This window comes from Quercus lobata, chromosome 6 (assembly GCF_001633185.2).
Source record: "Quercus lobata isolate SW786 chromosome 6, ValleyOak3.0 Primary Assembly, whole genome shotgun sequence".
Taxonomy (NCBI): Eukaryota; Viridiplantae; Streptophyta; class Magnoliopsida; order Fagales; family Fagaceae; genus Quercus; species Quercus lobata.
The window spans coordinates 31,853,680-31,872,311 of record NC_044909.1 but is presented as its reverse complement, the minus strand read 5'-3'; the positions used below and the strand labels follow the sequence as shown (position 1 = coordinate 31,872,311).

At 37.7% G+C, this 18,632-nt stretch overlaps 1 protein-coding gene across 1 annotated transcript; it reads right to left on the bottom strand.

Moving 5' to 3' along the window:
• Positions 1–11,382: 11,382 nt before the first annotated feature.
• On the bottom strand, positions 11,383–15,446 carry LOC115950939 (probable WRKY transcription factor 51). The gene is made up of 3 exons (XM_031068220.1): positions 15,107–15,446; positions 14,675–14,821; positions 11,383–11,958 (listed from the first exon to the last, which is right to left on the bottom strand). The coding sequence occupies exons 1-3, from the start codon at positions 15,331–15,333 to the stop codon at positions 11,757–11,759; spliced, it is 576 nt and encodes a 191-aa protein (XP_030924080.1). The 5' UTR covers positions 15,334–15,446; the 3' UTR covers positions 11,383–11,756.
• Positions 15,447–18,632: the final 3,186 nt, after the last annotated feature.

Sequence of the window (18,632 nt, the reverse complement as noted above, 5' to 3'; positions counted from 1 at the left end):
GGTAGGGTGCATTAAATGTGGTGGCAGCTACCATCCCTCCAATCACACCAGGGTTAGCTCTCTCTTTGAAGCTCTTCCTCTACAGTGTGACCCTTTTTGGTAATGTGCCATTGACGTGGCCATGGCTTGCCTCTCCAGCCTTATCGTCCGAGAATACGGTCTCCTCAGAACTGCATTGGCCTCCTTAGCCTCGGGAATGACATACGGCATTATTACCTTATTACCCAAGGCATGGGTCCCAGGGACTAGGCATGGCCGAGGTTTTGTTTATCCCTTAGATAATTTGTTGAGGCATTAATTTACCCAAGGCATGAGTCCGAAGGACCAGGCATAACCGAGATTCTATTTGACCCTTAAATGATTTGTTGAGGCATTAATTTACCCAAGGCATGGCTGAGGTTCTGTTTAACCCTTAGATGCAATGACACAAGAATAACAAATGAAATATTCTTGCATTAATAGTAATATCTTTTCAAGTTACTTACATTTCAGGTCGTAGTACAGTGTTTCCATCTAAATCTTCTAGTCTAAATGCACCTATGCCTACTACTGAGGTGACGTGATAAAAGTCTTCCCAATTTGCCCCAGGATGGGTCTCTTGTATTACCGACCACTTTCCTGAGGACAAGATCCCCTAGCACGAGTGGACGTGACTTCACCTTTTTATTGTAACCCTACCTTAGCTTTTGTTGGTAGTGGGCCAGTTTTATTGTTGTCATCTCTCTTTTCTCCTCAGCCCAGTCCAGACTTGCACATAGCTGACTATCATTGTTATGCTCCTCAAACTGATCTGTTCTCATCGATGGGAATCCTGTTTCCATAGGTATAACTGCCTCCACTCCATACGTCATGGAGAAAGGGGTTTCCCCAGTTAATCTTCTCGGAGTAGTTTTGTATGACCATAGTACATGGGGCAACTTGTCTACCCATTTCCCTTTTGCCTCATCTAGTCTTTTCTTTAGCCCATCAAGGATCACCTTATTAGTGGCCTTGGCCTGCCCGTTTCCTTGTGGGTATGCAGGGGTAGAGTAGTTATTCCTAATTCCAAGTTCACTACAATATCTCCTAAAAGCCTTGCTGTCGAACTGCGTCCCGTTGTCAAATATGAGGGCGTGTGGTACACGGAACCATGTGACAATGTTCCTCCACACAAATTTCTTCACGTCCCGGTCTCGGATATTAGCCAACAACTCGACTTCTACCAATTTCGTGAAGTAATCTGTCCCAACAAGTAACCACCTCTAGTTTATAGTAGCTCGGAGGAATGGGCTCATGATGTCTAGACCCCACTGAGCGAAAGGCTATAGGCTAGAGAGTGGGTTCAGAACCCTTCTGGGTTGGTGGATATTCGGGGCGTATCTCTGGCACTGATCATATTTCCTTGCGTAGTCTCGGGCAAATTTTTGCATATTGGGCCACTAGTACCCTTGGGTGAGGGCCCTATGAGTCAAGGATCTTCCTCCTGTGTGACTCCCACAAATTCCTTCATGTAACTTTTCTAACAACAACTCCACTACTTCTGGGTGTACACACAATAGGTATGGCCCAAAAGAAGACTTTCGATACAATTTTTGCTCCTAAGATAGCTAATATTGTGGGGCACGCCTCTGGATCTTTACGGCCTCCTCCTTATCCTCTGGCAGGTCTCCACCTCCTAGGAATGCCACTCTGGGGTCCAGCTTGAACAAACTGTACCATGGTTAGGCTCTAGTCCTTCCACCTTGGCCTGTCTAATTCCTCCACTATGATTAACCGCGGAACAGCACCATCGGACATCGTCGCCAGTGTAGTTAGTGAATCAGCATGAGAATTTATGCACCGTGATACTTGCTTCAAGGTGAAGTCCTGAAAGTGTGCCTATAGTTGCTTTATCTTACCCAAATAGGCTTGCATTCCTGCATCCTTGGCCTCGTATTCTCTCAGTACTTGTCCCACTATTGGTTGGGAGTCACTGAAGACCTCTATGTTGTTTCCTCCCAAGCCCTTTATTGCCTCCAGTCCTGACTATAATGCCTCGTACTCGGCCTCGTTGTTAGTGGCTGAGAAGGATAACCTTAGGGATTTCTCCAGAACTATCCTGTTTGGGGAGACGATGACAACTCCAACTCCTGAGCCCCACTGGTTGGCTGTCCCATCAATGTACATAGTCCATGGAAAGGAAATTTCAGTGGCAAAAACCCCCAACAGCTTCCTGGCTTTGTACACCCTCCTTGGTTTGATCCTCTGAGAACTCGGCAACGAGGTCAGCCAGGACTTGGCCTTTAACTGATGTCCTCGATTAGTACTTGATATCAAAAGCCCCTAGCATAGTGTTGAGGTCTAAAATAGGTCATAAAGAAATAAGCCCAAAAACAAAAGAACAAGTCAAGCCCAAAAGAAAAATCTCAGGCTAAGCCCAAAAGTAATAGGCACGGATGACCCATGGGAGGCAAAAGGAAGGCCCAGAGGATCCTGAAGCCCAGAAGAGGAAGAATCATCCCAAAAAGAGACCACGGCAAAATAAAAAGAAACAAGGATCCTCAAATCCCTTCAAGCACAAATAAAAAAAGAAAAAAGAGAAGACTGGGACAGATCGGTAGAAAGAAGACAGGAAAAGAAAAGAACAAGAAACGCAAGCTACCTTTCATGGCACAGACAGCAAAAGGGGCCTCGGGAAACCAGGACAGGGAAGAAAGAATGGCAACGAATGACTTTCAAAAATGGCAGAACAGGATTCCGCCCAAATAGGAAAGAAAGGAATACGCCAGAAATGAGGATACCGAGAAGGGCATACCTCAGCACGTCCTAAAGAGGATGGCCAACCAGAAGCTTTCGAAGGAATCAGAACCAAGAGAAGGAAAAAGTGAGAAAAAACGGCAAAGGGACTTACCGAGGCGACAGAGACAGAACATGCTCTGTTTGCAAAAGAACAAAACAGGGGAACCCGGGACACCCAGAAAAATTCCATTATAAAAGGAGGGGACGGGTCGTGAAGAAAGCAGCAAGAAAAAAGGAAAGAAAACACACACAAAAAAGAAGAAACTCTCTAGGAAGAACCATCAGAAAAATCTATCCAGAAAGAAAATACTAAGGGAAGAACGAAATACTTCTTCCCGATATCCTATAAAGGCCACTATTGCACATACTCGGATTCAACAGGAATCAAACTTTGCAAGTTTTGAAGGCTGAAATAGCCATTCAAGACTGCAATTTTTGAGCTTGATTGGACCTTGTATCACGTCCTAGTGAGCTTTCTGTAATCAAACAGATAACTTGTTAATGAAATACTGCCTCATAACTTCTAGGATCCCCACTGCACCTTTTTCTTTATCGTTTTTTGCTAATCCTGTCTTTGTTCTGAATTTACGTTGCTAACATTTTTGGGCATTCTACGATATCCTTGTTTGTCATTTTTTTATATTGTCAGGAGTATTCTCTGTACCTACTTGATTCTTAAACAGCTCGTTAGCTGCGGTGAGTCAAGGCCCGGTCCACCAAATCCCTCTTTTTTTTCATTTGGGCCCGGGATCCTTGGGCCTGAGTATCCTAAAAAGGGCACTCTCACACATAGTTCCCCATTGCACCACCCTTTCAGAATAGTCTAATTTCGTAATACCACTTGCAAGAGAAGCCGAGTCAGGACCACCACCGTATGTGCTTGGAAGTAGTGTAGCAACTTCCTGATAGCGTGGACGAGGGGTAAGATGGCTTTTTCTACGTGAAAGTATCTCGTCTCGGCATCTTACAAAGATTTGTTGACGTGGTACACTGGTCTTTGAACCTTGGAATAGAACTGAATTAGGACAAGGCTGACCGTGTGGTTCGTGACAACTAGGTAGGCATAGAGGATCTCCTCCTGCCTGGGACAAGACAACATCGACAGATTCAATAGATACTCCTTTAATTCTTGGAAAACATGATCACACTCCTCAATCCAGGAGAAATCCTTCAATTTGTGCAGAAGTTGGAAGAATGGTCTTCATCGGTCAGCCGATCGTGATATGAATCTATTCAGGGCAGCTGTTATGCTCGTCAACCGTTGCATCTCTTTGGGTTCTGAGGCGAACATAGGTCGTTTATGGCCTTGATTTGATCTAGGTTGACCTTAATGCCACGATGTGTTATCATAAAACCCAGGAACTTCCCTAAGCTCACTCCGAACGAACACTTTGAAGCGTTCAACCGCAGTTAGGGTTTCCTAAGCATAGAAAAAGCTTCCTCCAAGTCTTGTATGTACTTGGACGCAACTTTACTTTTTATCACCATGTCGTCTATATAGTCTTCCATATTCCTACCTAGTTGGACTCGAACATCCTTGTCACCGTACTTTGGTAGGTGGATCCTACATTTTTTCAACCTAAAAAGTATCACTCGGTAGTGATAGTTGCTGAGGGGAGTCTTAAAGGCTGTCTTTTCTTGGTCGGCAAGCGCTAGAGGCATCTGGTGGTATCCCTATAAAGCATTAAGAAAACTCATCCGAGGGTGTCCAAAGGTGGCGTCTACCAGCTGGTCTATCCTCGAAACAGGGAAAGGGACAAGCCTTATTGAGATCAGTGAAGTCCACACAAACTCTCTACTTACCATTCTTCTTTTTTACTACCACAGTGTTAGCCAGCCACTCTGGATAGAAAATTTATTTTATTGCCCTAACTTGTTTCAGCTTATTAACTTTTCCTTTTACTACATTGGAATGCTCATCGAAGGATCTTTAAGGTGGCTGTTTCTTTGGCCGAGTTTCGGGATTCACGTTCAATTGATGGCATATGAAGTCCGAATCAATCCCTGGCACTTCGTATGGGCCCAAGCGAATACATCAATATGCTGCTTGAGGAAAGCCACCAACTCGTCCCTTTCTACTGGTGATAGATGTGCTCCTAGCATAAAGTATTTGTTAAGACCGTCACCAATAGCCACCTTGATAAGGATCTCACAAGCCTTTGCCGCTCTAACCCTATCATCCTCGACCTCAGCCGAGATAAGCATTAACTACTATAACTTCGGTGGCGCTTCGTTCACTCCTTTTAGAGGGGTTTGATTATTGATTGCTGCGATGAGGCATTGTGTCACCAAGGCTTAGCATACTCGTAGTTCTCCGATTCGACCTTCGGTCGGAATTTCACCTTTTGGTGCAAAGTGGATGATACGGCTCTGAGGGCATGTAGCTACGACCGAGCTAGAATAGCCATGTATGGTGAATACGCGTCTACCACAATGAAGTCCACCATCACCTCTTCTTGCTCTACTTGGACCAATAGCTTGATTCTCCTCTTTGGGATAACCATTTTCCCATCGAATCCCATGAGTAGGGCTCTGTAACTCTCTAGGTCTTCCTCATTTAGCCCCAGTCCTTTAAACAGATTAAGGTACATGATTTTAACACCACTTCCCCCGTCAACCATTACCCTGTGCACATCAAAGCCCCCAATATGCATTGTGACAACCAAAGCATCAACATGGGATCAGGCAATGGCCACCAAGTCTTCATCGAAAAAACCCATGACCAAACTAGGTTCTGTCCTAGCCCTCTTATAGAGGTCTTCTTAGTTGAAATTGATAACAAAGGAGACACGGACATCACCCTTGTTGATGTGGCCAATGCATGTTTAGGTTCGGCGAGGATGACATGAATAGTTTCCAAAGGGGGCCGTGGCCTTGGCCCTCCCTGATATCCTCGATATGGGGCTCCTCTTTGTGCCAAGGTATCGTTCATGAACTTTTCCAACTTTCCTTCCTTAAGCAGACAGTTCAAGTATGACCATAGGGTTTTACACTCCTCAGTGGTATGCCCTTTATTTTAATGATGTTGGCAACACACTAACTGATTTCTTCGAGTCAGCTCCCTACCTATCTTGTGCGGCCAAGTGAAGTAAGGCTCATTCCGGATCTTCTGCAGTATTTAGTGGACTGGGACCCTAAACACCGAGTTAACCGGTTGGACCTTACTCGACTGTCCCTGATTGCGGAAGTTTGCCTTGGGCCAGTTTTCCCCTGTCTTATTGAAGCGGTTATCCTTCCCGTCGTGGAAGCCCTTTGCCTTTCCCTAACCTTGTGCTTGGTCATCTTCCACCCTTTATGCTTGTCTATCCGGTCCATCAACTGTCTCATGTTCCAAGCAGGCTTCATGGTGAGGGACTCCTACAGGTTAGACTTAATGGGCAACCCGTTCTTGAAGGTGTGTACCACCACATCCTCGAAGTCCCCATCCAAATTGTTGTATAGTTCCTAGTACCTATCCAAGTATGTCTTCAAGGTCTCTCCCTCTCTCATTGACAGCACTAGCAGGGAGTCTAATGTCCTCGATACTCTACTGCACGTAACAAACCTTGCACTAAAAGCGCTGGTGAGCTTGTCGTAGGAATCATTAGTCCTTTCACGTAGTCCATCAAACCATCTCATCACCACTGGGCTGAGGCTAAAGGGAAACACCTTGCACATCAAAGCCTCGTTTCTGGTGTATATGGCCATCTTCTGATTGAAATGGCTAACATGTTTTATGGAGTCGGTCCTTCCATTGTAAACAGCGAAGGTGTGTTGCGCGAAGCGTTTGGGCAGATTGGCCTTTTCGATCCGCCTTATGAAAGGTGACTTGGATATCTGGGAAAGGGCCTTACTCATGGTGTCCTTATCTTTATTTCCCCAAGGGATAGGTCTGTGCTATTTGTGATGCTGCCTTTCTTTGTACGAATCTTCAGAGGAATCGATTTCCGTTACGCTAGAAGGTGTCCTACTTCTCCTACGATGCCTTCATTCTGGCTTTGAACTAGAGCCTGAGCTTGCAGTGAGACTCCTACTCTGTCGGTCGCTCTAGTTCTGCCTTATTCGCCTGCGAAAATGGTTCACCTCCTGTCTTAGGCCAACGGTCTCATTTGAGAGATGACTACGTTGACCAGGATGGGCTAGTCTCGAGCTCCCGGACTCGGACCTAGCTATCTCACGATCTTGACGGTTTTTCAAGTTTACGAACTGGTCCTGCTGCTTAGGATAAGAACTCACGGATCCTTCCCTGCTAGACATCCTTTGGCGTTCTCCTTAAAGGTTGTAGGTTAAGTGAAGTTTTCCACAGACGGCGCTGATTGTAAGTGCCAAAAATAAGTTGATGTAATACAATGAATTTTGTAGAGGCGGGAGCTTGAATCAAATAACCTAGCACAGTTGAAGTAGAAGAAAAAGACAAGGAATGATGAAAAACTCTGGTCTTTAGCTAAAATCCGAGGACTGATACTTGTGTTGGACTAATCTCAATAATAGTTTGCCACAGTATTCCTCTCTCTTTCTCTTGGATTTTTCCGAACCCCCTCTTTCAGGATGATCCCTTACATTATATAGCTGCTTTTCGTTAATCTTGACCCTCCATTTGTTGATTATGCAAGCCATTACTCGAGTGCTTGTCCCATCAGATGTCCTCCTAAGTCTTCTGTGAATTGCGGCAACCAAGACAGCACTGTTCAGGGGTCTTCTCCACATAAATGCGGTTAGGGGGTTTGGTGGGGTGCATTAAATGTGGTGGCAACTACCATCCCTCCAATCATGTTAGGGCTAACCTCTCTGTGAAGCTCTTCTTCTACAGTGTGGCTCCTTCTGGTAATGTGCCATTGACGTGGCCATGGCTCGCCTCTTTGGCCTTATCGTCCAAGAGTATGGTATCCTTGGAATTGCATTGGCCTCTTCGGCTTCGAGTATGACACAAGACATTATTACCTTATTAAATTTCTATATCCCACACTATCAAAAATCATTTTATTGTGTAGGTTTTTTTTTTTTTTTTGGTTGAATCGTTAGTGTTGTCCCTAGAAAAGGTGAATAATTAAAAAAAAATACATAAGCAAATAATATAATTATTTAAAAGAAAAGGTTATTATTAAGATATTAAATGGTGTAAGGACATGGTGTAAAATTCATGTTTTACCCTTCCAATCCTAACATGTCATATCATCTTATTATATATTTAATAATAAGTACAATCACACCCAATTAATTCTAATACATACATACATACATACATACATACATATATATATATATATATATATAAACACAACCAAATTGGGAGTTTATTGAGATGTTATTAAGTGTAGTAGGATATATTGAATTTTAAGTAAAATACTGATGTGAAAATCTCTTATTGGAATGTGTAAAACTTAGGTTTTACACCCCATCTTTACCAAATTTGGACTCTATTATTAAACAGACGCATGACTGTTTTATATTCATTTGCTTGATTCTTTTTATAAAGAGAAATTAGATTGAAATTCCCTTACTCTTATTTGCCGTAACAAAAAAAAAAAAAAAAAAAAAAAAAAAAAAAATACCATCAGCAACTCAAACCCATAATTTTTTTTAATGTGAGTACAAATCTCTTCACCTTTATTTGATGTAATTCAACAATAATTGGTCACCATCATACCTAATCAAACCCATAGTTTCTCAACCAAAAAAATAAAAAACTCCCATAGTTTCTATTAAGAAAAAAACCCATAATTTTGTTTATTTAGGTTTGAATCTTGTGGATTCCAGTTTGCTCAACTGGTAAAGTCTCTGATGGTTGAATTGAATGAGAGATCTGAGGTTCAACCTAGGGGTGGCAATTTGTGTTCGCGTATCGGATTCGTATCGTGTTGACTTATGACTATTTGACTATATGGGTGTGAGAGTGCTTTTTTCTTTAGCACACAGGCCCAAGAATCCTGGGCCAAATAGTTGTATTTTTGATGGACTGAGCTTGGTTCACCGCAGCTAAATGGTGGCTGATTACGAACCAAGTTGTGCGCAAGTCACATAAATCTCCTCAAGGAAAAAATGTGATTCCTCCTGGTACCCCGGGCATACTGTCGTGGGATCCCGGGACGTATTAGGCCTGTAAGAACCCAGAATCTCTGGTTCTCTGCACTATTAGGATATATATATATATATATATTAATACACATACATATATGTAAGTGAATTTTATGAGAATGATTCAGCCACGAGGATCCTGGCCCCAATTCTCACAGACTTATGCTTTTGCACAAGACTTGTGGGATTTGGAACTCAAGTCCGAGTGGCTTTACTTGGGCAGGGACTCAGCTTTACAAGTAAGAATATATATGTATTGAGCAACAAGAAGCAGTAAAGAAATATGCAAAGTAATCGTTAGAAATTCTCAAATCAATATGAGATATTTCATTATTTTTCTTGATTGTGGATTACAAATGTGCTCACTAAGACGTGATACAAGGTTCAAATAAGCTCAAAAATTACAAACTTTGATGGCTATTCAAGCCTCTAAGACTTGCAAAGTTTGAATCCTTTTGAATCCAAGTATGTGCTATAGTGGCTGTTTCTGGGATACCGGGAGACATTCCTCTGTTTTTCTTAAATTTTACAGAGTTCTAATGACTCTGTTATGATATTCTTCCTACTAAAAATCCTCCCCCCTCTTCAACATGGGTTTTCTCTTCCTTTTATAGTAGGTTTTCTAGGGCTCCATGGTACTAATGATTTCTCTCTTTTGCCCCTCAGAGCTCGTGCTGTGACAGTTGCTCAAGGGCTAGTCTCTTCCCCTTTTTCTCATGGTTTTCTCTTCCTTTTATCTAGGGCTCCATGGTACTATGATTTCTGCCCCTCAGAGCTTGCTGTGACAGTTGCTCAAAATGGTTTTCATCTTGTTTCTCTAAAAGTCACTTGCTGACTTTCCATTTCAGGGCGTCCTAGCCTTCAATCTCTCTTCCTTCAAGATTTCTCACTTTTCAGACTCATCCGTCGGTGTTGTTTCCTTGTTGTCATTATTCCCAAATAGTTGGAATCTTTTACTGCTGGGTTGAAAGTTCTCTTCCAGTTGCTTCTACGTATGATTTTCTCATTCTTGGTTCCTTGTGGTACAGCTCCTTTGTTCATGAATGTTTGCTTTATACTTTCTGATTCTTTGCTGCACCAGTGGGTACTTGAGAAGGACATCTCTGTTCTTCATTTCTTGTATTTCGTGGTACCTTTGAGTTGTCTCAATCCTACAGCAGCTGTCCTGCATTACCTGAGGATCCCGGGCCTCTGGCAGCCTCTGGGTATCCCAGCCCAGTTCTTTCACTGAATTTTGCTGGACTTTTTGATGACCTTTTTGTTGGAAATCTGAATATAAATTGGGCCTTAATGTTGATTCTTCTTGCTGCTTGAATTGGGCCTTCTTTACTTTTCATGGAATGGGCTTTTTTTGTGAAATTTTAGCCTTCAACAATGGGTCAACCCTAACCTGACATGTTTATTAAACATGTCAAGGTTCATCAATCCTAAGACAATCAATTTATTAAAAGGGTCAATGGTGTCAACCTATTTATCAGATTTTATCAAAATGAAAAAAAAAAAAAAAATAGTATTAACCAAATTGATATGAATTATGAAAAACAAACAAAAACAAAATTTAATATAAAATTCAGAACTAACGAATAACTGCATTATAAATAGTTAATCAAAATTAAAGCATATTTCAATATCACAAATAATCAATCATAATATGTCAGAGAAAATAAACCACAACAACTAATAAGTTTATATACCTAGGATTTGAATGATATATTGGTAAAATGTTATTCAATTAAACAGGCCAGATAGGTCAAACGGATTCTATGTGATGAACACTAACTCAATTCATTTATTAAATAGGTCAGTCGTGTCAACTTGAATATGACATGAACCCATTAAGCCTCAACACATAACCTATTAATTTCGTGTTGTGTCGGATTCACGGGTCGTGTCTAATTTTGCCACCCCTAGTTCAACCTCCTCTTATACCAAAAGCTGATTGGTGTCTTGGTCTGATTATAAAGAGTTATAATTAGGAGCGGACGCCATAGGTTGGAACTATCTAAAAAAAAAAAAAAAAAACTTGCAATACTCTAAGGTTGAATTTATAATAATCATAGATTTCATGGTTTAATTTAAAACTTTTGAATCTATAAAGTTTAAAAATTACCCTTAAAGTATAGAGTTTACAGATTAATTATCTTATAATTTGTTAATTTTTTATTGGGTATTTTTTTTTTATATGTATTAATTGGGGGTGAGGAATTTAAATCCTAGTTACCTAGACATCTCCATTGAAAATGTCATAAAGTATTGGTTAATTTAAAGGTCATTGGCTTTAATTAGGTAATTTTTTTTTTTTTTTAAAAAGTTTACTAAATCTATTAAATTTTTTGAAAGAACTGATGTGGCTCATTACCTAAAAATATTTTCTCTATCGGTGTTATTTTTTATTTCTTATAACTCCAATAATCAAAATTCATTTTCCTCAAAAAAAAAAATAATAATAATAATAATAATTAAACTACATAGCGGTGGGTATGTATGTATCTTAATAATCGGTTGACCCAGAATTTTCAATTGTGCTCTTAAAGTAACTTCAATACTTTATTTCTTTTTTGGTCCTAAATATTATATTTTATAATGCGAGTACATAATTTCTTTTCTTAAGTGAAACTGCAAAGTCGTACATAACTTCAATATACATAAAGTAAACCCATAAACCTGAGTTTATGGATAAGTCTGGCCCCATTTTCTTTTTGGGTGCCCAGGAGCCTGAAGTGTCAGGCCCAAACTAGTGCAGTCAGAGTCAAGCCCATAGTGGACCCACCTAACGCCAAGTTGCCTACGCAATAGCTGTTCTAAATTCCCAGCAAGTCCCTACTACTATTCTCTTTCCACATTATAAATTATACACAAAATGTCATTTCTGTCACACTCTTTGACTCTGGTACAGTACAAACACCTTGTCTAGAATAGTAACTACGAAAAAAAAGTTGTGTTTTTCATGGCGTAGAAGAGTGGGATGAAGCTTGTGATGTCCAACCATTAGGAATCATGTACGGCATCTGATTATAATAGACCATACAAGGGCTCTCATGGTTGTGTGTTCCTTCATATGTTGTTATCACATAGCTTGAGTCATCTCTGTCCCTTTCGACCCTCTTCTTCACGTTACATCCTCCACTTGAACATTTGTAATAATTCCTTTAATTTAAAAAAAGATAATATCAATTAGAATTTTCTATCTCAAAAGATAAACACAGTAAAATTTCAAGTACAAGTACCAAGTGCATGAGAGCCAAATATATTCCAAAAATAAACATAGTCAAGAATAAGGCTAATAAAAGGGCATAATCATATTGCTTGCCATAGGATTCCCTTCAATTGGACTATCTATGTAGTAGTTTTTAGTATTCTTACATCAATTCATTACCACCATCCACTACTTCTAAGGTAGTTTCCTAAGAGTTATAATCTTAGTATATGATAAGTCGTGAGTTTGAACATTCAAAGGTAACATAAAGTCATTATTTAGTGATCACAATTTTAGTATAAGGTAAGTCTTGAGTTTGAATATTCAAAGAGTAATAACGTATTGTTGATTTGACTTTAAAACTGTGGACTGCTATCATCTGAAACCACTAATATTCTAAATAAACTCATATAATCAATGTCTCTTATATGTGGTCCAGCTACAAAATTTGTATTTGAAATTTGAAAAGATGGCTTGGGTAGTGTTTGTACACCTGTCTTGCAGTCCAATTAATTAGGCTCCAAATGGCCATGTAAATAGACCACATTCTTTTGGACTAACACTTCACCATCATTCTCCTTCTCTTTCAGCCCTCCCAATTCCTCCTATAATTCACCCCATTCTTTTACAAAGCTTTAAGCACATATACTCTAGTTGCTAATCTATCCAGGAAGCTTAGCCTCCGTACTCTCTGGACCCCAAGAATCATACTTAACAATTATTGACCCACCATTAATTTGAGAAGCACTATATCCTGAACTACTCTTCCAACAGAAAGTTCCAACCCACTGGGCAAGTGGGTAACTACTAACCAATGCAAGGCAGCTAATAATTATAAGAAAACTCCACTTGAGTCTTATATATGACTGTAGAAAGGAATGAAAACTCCACTGGTAAAATTTAAGTACAACTTTTAAGGCGTTATCTAAGGGTTTTTTTTTTTTTTTTCCTAATTAAAATTTACTATGTGGGTGTGATCTTGAAACTTGGAAGTTGTAATTATATACAAATAAGTGCATTGGCAAATAAGTTACTAAGCTATATGGTTGTAGTGCATTGGACAAATCACTTGATTGAGTTTAATTTGATGATTGAAGGTACAATTAATCTAAGAAATTGTACCTAAATTAGTGAAAAATTCTGACATCAATCAAGTATTACACCAAAAATTCATTGACAAGTGGATGTTACTCTCTATTTATGAAACTATTTTTCCATAAGCATATTAATAATTATTTCTTTTCAGTAGTGTATGTGTATAACTAGAATCGACAAAGCTATAGCACATCCTGCATAACTCACCGTTATCCTGAATCTACCATGCTTTGCATAAATATAGAAATAAAAAAGTTGGACGACCATGCTTTTGCATAGGACTAGAACGGTGCAAAAGGTGTGCAAACTAGAGTGATGTGTATGATTATTATGATCAACTCAAGTTCAAAGTGTAGGGTTTATGAAGACCCAGAACTTCAGGTGAAGTTGGCTGGCTACAATTAATGAAACATTCACTATCATACCCTAATATTATCTTAAGCATACATTGTACCACAAAAGTTATTGCTGTCAAATAATCCAAAATCGAAGCTCATGTACTAATTAATATGCATAAAACGCAAAACTTTTTGTTGGCTAAGGAAGTGTATCTAAAGCTGTTATATAAGAGAATTGCCCACTTGCTTGAATGTCGATTGTGGTCTAGACTCTTCCTTAATCATTTGTCTTTCGACACATGACAATTATTTTATAAAAGTCATCTTTTCCTTTACTTTCTACTCATATTCCTTACCCTCAGTATTGGAAGCATCTGTTTAGTGATATAATGATAATTATACAAGCCTCTTTGCCTCTTCTGTATGATGTTCCCCCTTTCTCTCACACACACAATACAAAGTACAAACACATGAAGACCCTAGTGCAAGAGCATGTATATATGTGTCATAGAGGCAAGCATAAAAAGAAGAAGAATAGAGGCAGAAGAAATTACTCAGTTAAAAGTGTATGTCAGACAGTGGATGTGGGTGTCTTAACTGTCTTAAGTCCATATATATAGTGGCAACATCCAAAAGTACAGTACTATTACTATATCTAACAAGTTGTTATAAGAAACAATATCTTATATGTTAGCTTAATCCAAGAAAAATTCTTTTCGATTTTCAGATCTATTCTTAACTATTGATAAATAAACAAACAAAATTCTTATGAGATAAGCAATGTCAGGTTGAACGGCCCCCATTGATCAACAAAAAGAAAACTCAAAGATGGGTTTTTCAATCTCAAAGTTGATTTGCTACCCAGTGCTCATTATGTGTGAGAGAGACATAGAAGTGATGAGCCGCCTAACCAGCCAAAAATGCATACATCGAAGCTGGGGTCCATTGAAAGCATTTAAACCACGAGATCGACTGGTTAAAACCCCATGCAATTAGCATAGATGACATCTACACAGCTCCAATACATTACTGTTGGGAAGCTCTTTATGTATCAAACCAATCCACCATTTTTGTTGAGAGAAAAAATACAATTTATTATGCACATTAACCCATCTTTATCCAATTCTTTCACCATCTTAAGCAAAATAATTTTTTTTTGAAAGTACAACTATATATATAAGAAATAATAATAATGAATCATAAAGTTTGAAAATTCAAGAGTATATTTAATTACCTTGGGTTTGGACTGTTTTTCACTGACTTCTTCCCATACTTCCTCCATTTAAATCCATCATCCATTACCTCTAGCTCAGATTTTGTTCTAAATGCAACCCTATGACCCGCTTCCATCTTGTTTTTCTTGACCCCATCTTTGCAACTTCTACAAGAATTTAAAAACAAACAAAAAATAAAAGGTTATTATTCTCATTCAACAAATACCATAAAATAAGATGAAGATTTGAATGTTTGCAGTCACCACTTTCCAATGTAATGAACATGTCATATATGTAAAAGAAACCTTCTTTCATGTATGCTTCACAACTTATTGAAGATCTAAACAATCAGAATTACTTTCTGAAAGTTGGGCGGTTATGTGAACAAATACCATAATATAAGCATGATAATAATTTTTTGAAACAAAAAGAAAAAGATTTGTATCACTTGCATGTTGTTGTTTCTTAATGTTGCACCAGTGGATCCACTAGAGCCCCCCATAACCTGTTCTGATGAGGCCATGCTTTGTGAGGTTGAATCTTGGTCCACAGCATGATGATGATGATGATCCTCAAGCATCAAATACTCCGATAACTCAAAATCCAAAGACCAAGGGTCACTATTTCCAGTGAGGTTTGTGTTACTAAGGTTAGAATTAGGGTTTTCAAGGTAGTCCATTGAGATGGATAAGCAAGCAGCAAGAAGCTGGAGATGGAAGTGGTACAGCTAGTGAAAGATGGGGATAGCCTGTTAGGTGAGTTTCCCAAATAAATAATATATAAGAATATAGAATATAGTTTATAGTATATATTATATATATAGTGTCAAGAAAATTATGATATATATCTCTTTTGCTTTTGTAGCTCTTTCTTTCATACACACTTTCGAGGAGAATTCACCGAAGGTTCTTTGCCATGGGAGCCACGTGTCACAACAGGAAGAGAGAGTGATGTCATGGCGGTGACGTATAATCAATTTATCATATGTATAGTACTACTATAGGGTATTTGGGACCACATTCTAAATAGTACTTTGTTTTATTGCTTTGATAGGCGGCGGAATGTTGGTGAGCAAAGTGGTGCATTGCCACTAAAAATTGTAGATAAGAAAAGCCATGATGATCAATACCACTATATCTCTTAGCCATTGGATTCTCAATTTTTCTTTTTACTTAGACATTTGAATTTTCAACTCCTATAACTGTTATGGTCATGTTCTTTTTGTTTAGGTAAGTTTTCATGACAATCTTTAATAATAGTAAAAAAAATTATTATGATGTGAGCAATATCACTAGATCTTTAAAGTATTGGATTCTCAGGGTTTTTTAGGTATTGGATTTTTGTAAAAATTGTTTTGGTTATGTGTTCATGACAACCCGTTTTCTTATTAAAAAAGAAAAAAGGTATGGTATGTTGGTTTTTCACGAAGCAGTTGATGAGTTCTCTTTGTGTATATAAATGAGTGAAAAATTATAAGCCAAAATTATAACAAAAAGAAAGAAATTTGAGTTGAAATCTTTTTTCTGGTTTTTTAGTATAATCCTACAAACACTGGTTGGATTTGGAATTGTAAGAATTAGTGCAGTAAATATGTCTTCACCTACTAAATAATTAACTGGATTAAATACTTTAACAATTAAGAGAATATATGTTTATTATACACAATTAACATAAAGATTGATTTATGCTATGCTTATGGTTTTGAGCTCCTATGAAAATGTATAACTCTTCTCTCACTTTCTTTGAATATAAGGGGTTATTGTGGATGATTTTTGTTTAAATTAGATATGAAAAGACAGGAATATGATTCTCTCCATTTCACTTGAAATGAAGATAATTCATTTCATAGTTCGAATTTTATTTTTTGGATTTATCATTGGCACGATACTAGATACAATTTTTTTTTTTAAAATGTTTATAATATTTAATCTAAGCCATGAGATAAATCCATTTATAATAAAGATGATCTTTTTCTAAGAAGATGCTGGTATGTTAAAATCTCATTTTATATTAAGTGGATGATATTTCCCTATTATGATATTGGTATTTCATTCATGGCACGATATTGGCACGCAATTTTCTATTAAATTTAATCCATGTGTTCTAGGAGGTCAGAGGACTTGCACAAACTTCAGCCTCATGAAAGTTATTCAATTTGTCAATTTTATATTCGTTATTGGTGACATATTGGTCGTTACATTACTTTCAGAATCATAGTCAGATTTTTCATTTGACCACTTAATCTAAACCATATATAGTTTGATAGATTCCCCTTTAAGATTGAAGAGCAATTAGGTGAAGAACCATTAAATTTTTGTTACCATCACCTTCTCAGAAGTACCATATTGATACATAATAGCAATAAAATAGTGTGAGTGAGATGTACGCCAACCCAATGGGCCATGGCTTGCAGTAGAACCTCTGATTCTGAAGTCAAATTGATGGAAGGTTTCTGAGACACAGTCTATATGCACATGTTATTATTTAGGACATTACATGTGACTTAAATATTTTCAAAGATCTCTTTCGGAATTTACGTCTTTGGAGTAAAACGGACTAGGATTTTAGCCCTAAGCTAAAAATTGCTTGAATGAAGACATAAAAGGTTAGAGTTCATGTAAGGGGAGAAGGAAAACTGGTCAAGGAAAGAGGCAGCTTAATTTTACTCCAACAAATCTCTTACTAATATATTTCAAATTTTTACCATCTGCTGAATCCCAATCTCTTAATATATTTCTAAATTTTTTAATGGGTAAATTATACTTTTTGGTTCATGAAATTTGGGGTAACTTCAATTTTTGGTCTTTCAAATTTAACAAGTTTGAATTTTTGTTTCTAAAATTTCAAAAAGGAAACAATTTTGCCTCTTCATCTATTGAGCTGCTTTGATTTTGGTCCCACAAATTTGAGATTGGTTTGTTTTTGGTTTTTTTTTTTTTTTTTTTTTTTTTTTTTTTTTTTAATACAAGATAAAAATTGTATTCTAGTCTAATCTAAATGTATATGTATATGAAACTCCCTTCTAAAAACTTAATCCCAACCATTGCCCTTCACTCCACACCAACTTTGTATTTGTGAAATAACTATTACACCAAAGATGCACGACGAATTGTTTTTGGCCTCTTAAATATTATGTTGTTTTGTTTTTGATTTCTTAAATATGGTGTTGGTTTGATTTGATCCCTTAAATATATTGTTGGTTCGATGTGGTACCTTGAAAATGTTGTGTGCCTCAAAATCCCATTAGTGACTTAAATGGTAAAATAGATTAGGGGACTAAACTATTCCCTTGTTTTTAAATGGATGGACCAAATGTAAACTTTTTAAATTCGAGAGTATCCGATCAAATCGAACTTATAATAACCATAAAGTTTGAAATTTTCAAAAAGTTTCTCAGTTTCTCAGAAAAGTTTAAAATTTTGAATATAATACATAAAGTTTCTCAGTGACAAGTTTGCTGCGGAATTTTTAACTTGATCCATACCACATAAACAGTCTTTTGCTATCATTAAAGCCATTCCAAGCAAGCATCCCACAGCAAAAAGGCCTCCACAAAAGAGGTGCAGAGCTTAATTCGGCTTAATTAGGTATCCAAGGATTGGATGGAAAGCTCTATTCTCCCTCTAATTACTGAGAAGTTAAAACTTAAAAGTTAGAAGAAGAAAATAAAATTTAAATTTCAAAATCATTTTGTAATCATTTGGGACCGAGAAGCATAAATCTCTATTTGATTTGGCTTGGTTAAAGCAACACCTTTAATATATTAAACATCAAAATCATAAGATTACTTTACCATCTTTTTCATTCCTCAGATTCTAACAACCCAATAAAGCATTAAAAGATTACAAAGGAGAAGAAGAAGAAAATAACCATGACCGTTTCTATATATAGCTTTGAAGATAACATCTTAAATGATGCTATACAACCTACAATCAGCTCAATAAAATAATGGGAAGAGAACAAAAAGAAAGCATTAAT

Coding starts and splice junctions, on each gene's coding strand:
- LOC115950939 (XM_031068220.1), bottom strand. CDS start 15,333: ATGGACTACCTTGAAAACCCTAATTCTAACCTTAGTAACACAAACCTC. Junction 14,822..15,106: donor ACATTAAGAAACAACAACAT/GCAAGTGATACA, acceptor AAATTCTTGTAG/AAGTTGCAAAGATGGGGTCA. Junction 11,959..14,674: donor AAAAACAGTCCAAACCCAAG/GTAATTAAATAT, acceptor TTTAAATTAAAG/GAATTATTACAAATGTTCAA.